Source organism: Enhydra lutris, unplaced genomic scaffold (genome assembly GCF_002288905.1).
Source record: "Enhydra lutris kenyoni isolate GAN:26980312 unplaced genomic scaffold, ASM228890v2 scaffoldscaffold84, whole genome shotgun sequence".
In the NCBI taxonomy this organism is placed as follows: Eukaryota; Metazoa; Chordata; class Mammalia; order Carnivora; family Mustelidae; genus Enhydra; species Enhydra lutris.
The window spans coordinates 4,781,982-4,791,952 of NW_019154168.1; the positions used below are offsets into that span (position 1 = coordinate 4,781,982).

General features: G+C 35.2%; 1 protein-coding gene across 2 annotated transcripts in view; it reads right to left on the reverse strand.

Annotated features, from left to right (window-relative positions):
* Window positions 1-9,971, reverse strand: part of LOC111161325 (ATP binding cassette subfamily C member 9) — a 160,189-nt gene that overhangs the window by 53,949 nt on the left and 96,269 nt on the right. For both annotated transcript variants that reach the window (XM_022524915.1, XM_022524916.1), the window contains exons 17-20: window positions 8,768-8,806; window positions 7,300-7,401; window positions 5,461-5,545; window positions 3,967-4,047 (exon numbers count right to left, since the gene is read on the reverse strand). In XM_022524915.1, the coding sequence (XP_022380623.1) occupies window positions 3,967-4,047; window positions 5,461-5,545; window positions 7,300-7,401; window positions 8,768-8,806 (307 nt within the window). The remainder of the gene's footprint in view (window positions 1-3,966; window positions 4,048-5,460; window positions 5,546-7,299; window positions 7,402-8,767; window positions 8,807-9,971) is intronic.

Consider the following 9,971-nt stretch of genomic DNA (forward strand, 5'->3'; position numbering starts at 1 on the left):
AATTAATATCTGGAAGTTAGAATAAATGCGTGTATACAGTCATTACATTAGTGATACAATTAGCTCATTAATTTCATGAAGTCTCCATCAATCTCTGCCTGCCTCAACAGAAACTATTATAAGCAAGATGGCTTCATTAAAGTACTTAGGAGAAGCATGTATGAAAAGGAAATATCAATGAGGCACTTAGATAGTTAAAGGGTGATTTAAAATTATAATAGCTGTTAAAAAATCAGGGGCACCTGGGTGGCTCAATCGGTTAAGCCTCCGCCTTCGGCTCAGGTCATGACCCCAGTGTCCTGGGATGGAGTCCCACATTGGGTTCCCTACTCAGGAGGAAGCCTGCTTCTCCTTCTGTCTGCCACTCCCCCTGCTTGTGCTTGCTCTCTCTCTCTGGCAAATCAATAAATAAAATCTTTAAAAAAAAAATCAGTCTACTGATTTCATAGTGATGAATAAAGAGGTGATTTAATTAATGTCCTCAAATGGCTTTTATTGGAATACATTTAACAACAGAGAAATGCCAACTGTAATACCATTTATTTAAATCATTTAAATAATGCAAAATTTTGGACAATGTGATATTTCAGTTAATAAAATGATATCGTTATACAGACACACACACACATATACACATACCCATATATATCTTAATGTGTGTGTATATATATTTCAAACATGGTAATTAAACAAAATGGGCTTAATGACACAATTGTCTTGATCGTCCTGAAATTTCTTTCGATGACCTGTGAGATACTTCAAAATCTTTCAGAACTCTGGATCATCTTAATGACCATTATTTTTGAAATGTTCCAAGAAGAAGAATGAATAGGAGATTGAATTAGCTTTTTAAAAAAATTTTTTTTTAAGATTTTTATCTGACAAACAGAGAGATAGCACACCAGCAGGGGAAGCAGCAGGGAGAGGGAGAAAGAGAAGCAGTCTTCCCTACTGAGCAGGAAACCCAATGCAGGACCCCATCCCAGGACCTGGGCATCATAACCAGAATGGAAGGCAGCTGACAGAGGCACCCAGGCTTTCTGAATAAGCTTTCTATGTTTTGCATGGCTATACCTTTGGAAATAACAAATATATTCACTGATATACACAGCACATTAGTAGATGCCATAAAGCTTCAAAAATAATATCCTTGATACATCATTAAGCTGTTTCCATTTGGCTTTGATATTGTGTAAAGGCTAATGTGATTAAGTTTAATTAAAGCAAAACATAACATCATCCAAGTAATTATTTACACAAGGTCCTTAAAGATAGGAGTAATGTCTTTTTCTCCTTTGTTTCTTCTACCCATCACAGATGATGGCACTGAGGACGTTTACAAACTATTAATGGATGGAAAGAAGGAGGGAAGGAAGGAGAAGGGTTGGAAAAGGGAAGAGAGAGATGGAGGAAGGGAAAGAAGGCAGGGAAGGGGGGAAGGCAAAAGGAAAGGGAAAATAGGACAATATAGGTAGCAATTTCACAGTAATATATACTTTTTAATACCAGAGAATCTTACCTGATCAGAAAAACAATACTCAACAGACATGCTGTCCTAGCCAGACTTTGCTACTCACTAGTCATTAGTCCTTGGGTAAGGCGCTCTATGCATACGTTTCTTCATCTAACATGGGGATACCGTCTACCCTCACATCACACTCATAAGAATCAGATGGGATAACACTGAGTGCTTTGTGAATTTTTAAACAATGAAAGTGTTAGATATCATTTTGAGGTAATTATTAAAACACATCAACAGAGATATTTTGCTGCTAAAATATTATTCAATTTCAGGTTGCAATAAAGTATATATAGTATTTAGATCATAAAATCCAATAGTTTCAAGGTTATCTGAGCTGACCAGAGTACATCTGGAACACACTTTTTCAAGGGACTCTGAAGAACGCTATTATATCCAGGATTAAGAAAAGTTAGAGAAATTATATTACTGTGGAAGAATTAAAAATACTAAGCTTGCTTAGCTTAGAAAAAAGTAAAGTAAGGTGAACTGTGGAAATAATATTAAAATGTTGATTATGGATGAAGAAAAGAAATAATGCTGTTGCAGAAGCAGAAGGAAAATCAATTAATGAAAAATCCACAGATGTAAATTTTAATCACATAATAACTTTCCAATAAGAGTTATCCATGGTAGGCAGAATAACAGCCTCCAAAGATGTCCTAATTCCCAGAACCTGTAACAATGTTACCTTACATGTTAAATGGGACTTTGCACATATAATTAAGATTAAAGACCTTGAGATTGGAAGATTATCCTGGATAATCCAGATAGGTCCAAACCAATTACACAAATCCTCAAGAGCAGAGAACTTTCCCAGTTGTGAAGGGAGGAAATGTGACTAGCAAAAATGGCCAGAGATACAAAGTTGCTGGTTTTGATGAGGAAGGAAAGCAGCCATGCACCTAGGAGTGTGGGCAGCCTCTAGAAGCTGGAAAAGGCAAAGAAATGGACTCTCTCCTCAAGCCTCCAAAAGAGAACACAGCCCTGTTTACAAGAATTTTCACTCAGTGAGATACATATCGGACTTCTAATTTACAGAACCATCACATCATATTATTACTTAAATCACCAATTATGGCAATTTGTTATGGCAGCAGTCAGAAATTTATACACTGACCAACAAGGAAAAGGCCATCTTGAAGTTAAGCAATCTGTCTTCAGAGAGAGTCATCACAAAGCTCTTAGAGGTGATGTGTTAAAAGTAATCCTATGATGAATGGATATGGGAATCTACAATGTTAATCCTAGGACTTCTTTGAATTCCCTGACTCTACAACTGAAATAAGTAAAGGTCATTAAACTGAAGGCAATGGAATGAACAGGGATAGAATACTACACCCAGAGAACCTTGGTTTCTTTCAGATTCCAAAGTCATTTGGTCTTCAGGTGGTTCAGGCATTAACTGATCCCAAGACTCAAGAAGTCACTTCCAGCTGTGGGTCTATCCACTGTGAAAGGGATTTACAATTACATAAGTTACTGCTAGGTCCTTCTATGGTTTTAATGGTGTGTTTTTCTGGAAAATTTTGGGACAGGTATTCTTAGGGATATTAACCTGAAGCAAATTTCCAGTGTGTCCAAATTCTATTCCTGTCCCCAGCAATAGATCCAAATTTAGTGGGAAACTCTAAAACCTACTTTTTGAAGTGCTTCTCAATATTAGGTAGAGTGAAAACTGTAAAGTAAGTCTGGAAACCAGATTTATAAATGGTGAATAACTACACAGAAGAAGGCAGGGAAAGGAAACATTTACATAGTCTGCTAATCTCTTATATACATACTTGTAAGTTAGTTATTTTAGCTACCTCCTGCTAGAGGAACCAAACTATAGCAAAATTTGTAATAAACATAATCATCAAATTCTGTTTATTGATCCATGGGTAGAACCAAGTTTTTTACCCAGGATATACATGAGACTCATCCAAGGAGCTTTTTAAGACTCAGACTCTAGACTCTATGTTTATAAATTATAATTTAGTAGGTTGAGGGTGGTACCAAAATTTCTATATTTTTAGAAAGCTTCACGGTCAAAGGTCATGCACAGCCTGAATTTCACACCACAGGAATGGAGTACTATGCATACTTACCCTCTATCCACCAAGAGTGCATCTTCTAATCCCTTTTTTGTCAGCAAATATAAGTGAGAAGACATATGAACCTGTCCAGTTGATCCAACACCATACAGACTTTTTCATTAATGATTCTCGTGGTTATGAATCTCATATAAGCAACAATTGAGGGCTCCTAAGTCACTTGGATTCCAATCCAGATACCCCAACTTTCAACCTTATGTGTTGATCTGGTTTGTACTATGGGATTCAGTTTCCTTTACATTCTTTAAGATTTCAGAAGTTAAACTGTCTTTCCTTTAGTTGCTTGACTTGTCTCTAAAGGCTCATTTGTCCGGAGGGAAAAATGAAGTAGAAATAAAGGCATATTCTCACCAAAAAGACAATGTTGGTATTTTGATAGAGAGCTCGTGCCACACAGATTCTTTGCCTCTGACCCCCACTCAGGTTGATGCCCTAGAGAAGAAATAACCATAAGCATCCACCCTTTCCAGTAGTAACTGATCTATTATTTACAAATTTTCTTTAAAATACAAACTTCTTTTTAAAAAATCTTAAATTAATGGTAATTTATTAATTAAATTGTGATAACAGTGGTGAGGTAAAATGAAAATGGTCAATTTTCTGTTCAATACTTTATAATTAATACTTTTTAAAGTACTGGTCAATACTTAATAATTATGTTAAGATGATTTTTGACTGGTACCATAGATCCTTCTCTCACTCTGATAGATAGCTCTGCTGTACTAAAGCATCAATAACCAAACACGTGGTGAGTTGACTGCTAAACACAGCAAGTAACTCCAAAATTTTTACTAGTTTTGTGAATTGTGTCTGTAGTTTACTTCATACATACTTCTTAAATTTGATACTATCAATTATGTTCAACAGAATTATAATTCTGTTGCAATACATTTTATAATCAAGTTCTAATTATAAAAATTTTTAAACTATGCTGAGCACTTAATATGTGCTAGGCTTGTGTGAATGCATTTACATTCCTTATTTTTTTTATTCCTTATAGCAATTCCAATATATGAGTAGCATTCCCTTTACACACTAGGAAACTAAGGAGTCCATAGTCTTAGATACCATACTGTGCTGCAATCAAGAAAAGGCATTAAGAGCACTGGGTGTTACATGCAAACAATGAACCATGGAACACTACATCAAAAACTAATGATATAATGTATAGTGACTAAGATAATTTAAAAAAAAACACACACACCAACTACAGAGTTCCACAAATCCCAGCTACACCACTAACTGGGCAAGCTCTTCAACCTTTCACCACTTAGCTTCCTTAGTTGCAATATGCAGTAATGAGAACACCCATATAACAAATTTGCTGTAAACATAGATAATGCATAAAATTTATGCCCAGTACTTCAAACCTATGAGGGTCAAAAAATTTTAGCCAAAATTGTCATAAAGATTGTATAGAGGCATAAATATTTTTTAGCTGCCCAGAATAGTACGATGTCATCATAAAACATGTTTATACAAAGGAAAAAAAGGCCACTTTAACAAGATTAAATAGATGTTAACAAGAGTGGAAGAAGTTGGAAGCAGCCTCAATTTCAACTCAAAGTAAGTAAAAATGCATTTGATCAAAGACAGGAACTGCATATTCCTTAAGAACTCTCTAGTAGCTAGCACAATGTTACATAGCTGGTGGTTACCCAACAAATACTTAAGAGTGGCATTAAAACTCCTGTGCTCCTGTTTCTGGAACTTGTCACAGCTCCTGGAACAGGAGGCACAGTTCCTATGTTCTCAGATTTCATTATGCTCCATTAAAAGTGAAAGACAACCAGAAGACTTTTCTAGATTTTTGTTTATTGTTTAGTTAAACTATACATAGCTCACCCTCTCTCCAATTTCAGTTTGGTCTCCAAAAGGTAGTAAGTCAATATCTGGCTGAAGAGAACAGGCATCTGTAACAGCTTTGTACCTTTGGGAGAAATTATTTTGATTTTTTAGGTCATTATTAATATACTGCTCATAAAGTATTCAATATCTTGGAATTCAATATCTTGGAAGCCAAAATAAAACATTTGTTGAGCAATTTAGTACAGATTAGCCTCAATGGTAGCTTTATGGATACAAAGATAATTAGATATTGGATCTCACTCTGAGAAAACTACTAAATGGAGTAGAAGACTGATAAACATAATAAAATGGATCTCCTTAGGCACTACAGCAGAGGTAAGTGTATAATGCTCCTGGAATACATAGAAATGGCTGACCACTTTGAGAAGTTAGTGACAGCTTTGGAAAGGAGGCAACACGTAAGCTGTATCCAGATAGATGAGTTGTAATTGGCCAGGAAGAAAATGAGGAAAAGGAAACTTCACGAACTGCATGAAGGTGAAAAGGTCATAGTGCCTTTTAGGGACAGCAGGAGACTCGCTAGAGCTGAAACAGGTTGTGGGTGGGTGTCTGTGCATATGGTCTGCCTGGAGAAAGGAGGAGAAATGGAAAGGGTTGAGGACTGACGATCCACAAATAGATCTAAGGCTGGGACTAGAAATGATAAATTGGAAGTTTAGGGAAGCATGGAGATAGGGAATGCTGGGGAAAATATCCACAGTTTCACTTTCTCAATCATCTAGTCTTAAAATATTAAAAAGTCATTCTTGAGAAATCCTTCTTCTCCTTGCTCTTATTTTTCCATTCTTATTCTAGAATAGTTTTCTGTCAACTGTCTCTTCTTTTCAATTTCTGCAGTCACCCCCGAGTGCAGGCAATGAATGCTGCATGCCTGGACGATTATTCCAATAAACGTCTAAACGTCTCCTCGCTACGAATTCAGATTCATCCTGTATGTATCTACCATTACACTTCCAGATTAAACATCACATTTACTTTGTTATTCCCCTTTCTAAAACTTACTGTGCCTCCCAGAATGCACTGAATTATATCCAGTTGGCTTTTAAGGCACTCCACTACAACCTTTCAGCTTTTGTTTATAATCTAGTTTGCCAATATCTAGTTTGTCAATACACATAAGTCCTTTTCTGACTTTTGTTCCCCAGGCCCCAAGAGATCCTATGTAACTTAGGTTCGTCCTCCCACACTATCTGCTTTCCTATTCCCTCCTCTCCTTATGCCTTTCCAGTGACCTAATTTTTTTTTTGTAAACCCATTGATTTTTTTGTCAAATAAGTTTTTGTTACTCTAGCAGAGCCTCCATTACTAAATAAGTTGATCTCCCCTGACCTAATGCTTAACTTTCAAGGTTCGAGGTGATGGCTTCAGGAAAGGGTTATGCCTTTGTGCACTTTGGTGGTATTTAAAGATGGTTGAGAGATGGCATATTCTGGCCACTCTCCGTAACTAGACCTCTCAGATCCCACACTACTTCCCACTTCTTCTTCACACTAGTAACTTTCCTTCTGCTCCTTGGATTTTTCCTTCTACTCACCGGTAACCTCAGTAACTCCCCTGCCCCATACCCCCAATTCCATTTCGGCTATTTAGTTTTGGTGTACAAGTTGTTCTCAATAAATGTATAGGATGAGCTGAGACTTCCAGTAAGACTTCTCTTTAAAAAGTTGACTCAGAAGACCTTACAGTGGGGGTGGAAGCAGGCAACCAGGGAAAAAAGGAAGTCATGGCTATAAACGTTGCAGAAACCATGAACCAAATATAAGGATTAGAAATAGTTGCTCATTTTCATTCTGAATTTTATACATTCAAAATTACCTCTGTTTGTTGAAAGGACTTCCAAAGGTGATATTTTCTTCTACTGTAGCATTTAATAGCCAAGGCTTTTGAGCCGCATACGCCACAGAATACCTGTTCCTACTGGAAAATGAAAAAGAAAAACAAAACCCCCAAATTATACAAGGGTGTTGTGCTGTGTGTATTTTAGTAAAACTAAGGAAAATGGAAGTTGGTAAAATATCTCAGACACAGAAATGGAAAACTTTCAAGAAAGAATATTTTAATAACCACCAACCTTATTATTTAATGGTTAAGTATTTCACCTAAATTAAAAGGACTTGAATTTAATCAAAATGTCTCCCAATGTGCAAAATTTGATTTTGCTATGCTAAAGAAGTGTTTAAATAAATTGAAAATTTACTTTCTAAAATGAGTGTAATTTTTAAAATAATTAAAAGATCAATAGCAACACGCTCTCTGATAGCCACAGATATTTTACTTTTTATTAAAAGCACTTTACGTAACTATTAATTTTATATGCAGACCTTAGAAAAAGACATGAATTGGTACTGTGTCTGTGGCTTAATCATGTTAACATATTTTAAGGTAATAGATAATATTTAATTATTTCAAAACAAAGAATAATATATTGAGCATATACTTCAACATTGAAATAACTACACATTTAAAAACTACATATTTCAAAACATATTGAAATAGTTTATTTTTTAAAAATTGTAACCTCTTCCTCCTCCATTTTTTTTTTTTTTTTGCTTGCAAATTGTACCAGATGTCTACACATCAGACTTTAATTTGCAATAACCAGGAAAATACATGTGAGTTGAAGATAAAGAAGCCAATGGGATTGGGGTAGGAAAGGGATCAGCTTAAAAGTCAAAATTCACAGTTAGTTCATGGTCTGTAAGTAGTAATTAAGGAATCAAGGTTAAAAGATAGTAAGGTTAAGAAAAGGAAAAATTAGAAATGCTCAGTAATCATCCTAAAACATTATGTCTTAGGAGTTTAAAAGACATGATGATATACAGTATGCTAGTAGTCTCTTAGATAACCATATGTGTAGTAAAACAGTGGTTCCCAACTTCTGACACGTCTGCTTCCCTTCCCTGCTCCCAGTCTTCCCATCTCTAGCTTAGGGACAGATCCCATCATTGTTTAACTCATAAACAATATATATATTCTTGATTTTTTATTTCATGAAGTCCCAAAACCAATTTGCTAAGAACAGTTTGAGTTTCAGCCAAAGTTGAGACCTCTGTGATTCACGGAGAAGAAAATCATTGACACAATGGGCCATTTTGTTTGACAAGTTAATTTTTTTTAGCAGCCTATAAATGTTGGGAACCACTGCTACTGGAAATATGTTGGCACATTTTAATAAAAACTTCATACACTATCAGAATGAATAAAATGACCAGGAGTAAGAGATTATAAGTAAAGTCTGAGAAAGTTATTTTTTATTAAATGCAGATTAAAATAGAAATAATACCTTCTGGTTGCTTCAAAAGAAGGTTCAGATTCATTTACACTGCAAGTATGGCAAACAATGTTCATTAATTATGAAATATAAATATAGAGTGAATCTGTGCATATATCGGGTAAGAAATAAAATAAATACAAATCATATTAAATAACTATGTTTCTTTCCCAAATGGGTTTTGACATTATTTTAAAGACAAACCAGACAGATGATAATTTTCTTTATGTCTTCATCAGCAAGGAAATAATTAGTAGGCTTCCAAAAGACAGACAGCACTGTCCTATTACATACAAAATCTGGGTTCATACAATGATCTGTGTTCTACCTCAACTCTGTTCCAACTAGCTATATAAAATAATTTTTGTAATCTTCCTAGAATAGTTTCCTAGTCTATATAAGGATTTGGTATCTCCAAAGCCTCCCTAATTTTAAAATTCAAATTTATTATTATTATTATTATTATTATTATATTAAAGATTTTATCTATTTACTTGAGAAAGAGCACAAGCAGGAGAAGAGGCAGAGGAAGAAGGAGAAGCAGGCTCCCCATTGACCAGGGATCCCCATGCAGGGCTCGATCCAGGGAACCTGGGATCATGACGTGAGCTGAAGGCAGCTGCTTAACTGACTGAGCCACCCAGGTGCCCCTAAAATTCAAATTTAATCTATTTAAATTCCTAATTAACTACCCTACAACATGAAAGGAAGAACATTTAGGGGGATCTAAACTTAAAATGTTTAGACACAGCCTGGCCCTTAAGGAACTGGTGAGAAAAAGAGAAGTGTATAATGGGTCAAACTGCAACATTTGGGTATAATTATTGTTCGATATGATTCATGTACAAAGAGATGTTTGTCTAAGAACATTTAGTTATAAAAAAAATAAAAAAATAAAAACATTTAGTTATGTCTATGTTATGGGGGAAAAACACCTGAGGACCTGTTCATTTTATTGTTCTGATTTTTAAAAATATTTTTTAATATTTATAATAATATTTAATTTTTTTCTTTAAAAATTTTTTTTTTAATTTTTTATAAACATTTATTTTTATCCCCAGGGGTACAGGTCTGTGAATCGCCAGGTTTACACACTTCATAGCATTCACCATAGCACATACCCTCCACAATGTCCATAACCCCACCCCCCTTCTCCCAACCCTCCTCCTCCCAGCAACCCTCAGTTTGTTTTGTGAGATTAAGAGTCACTTATGGT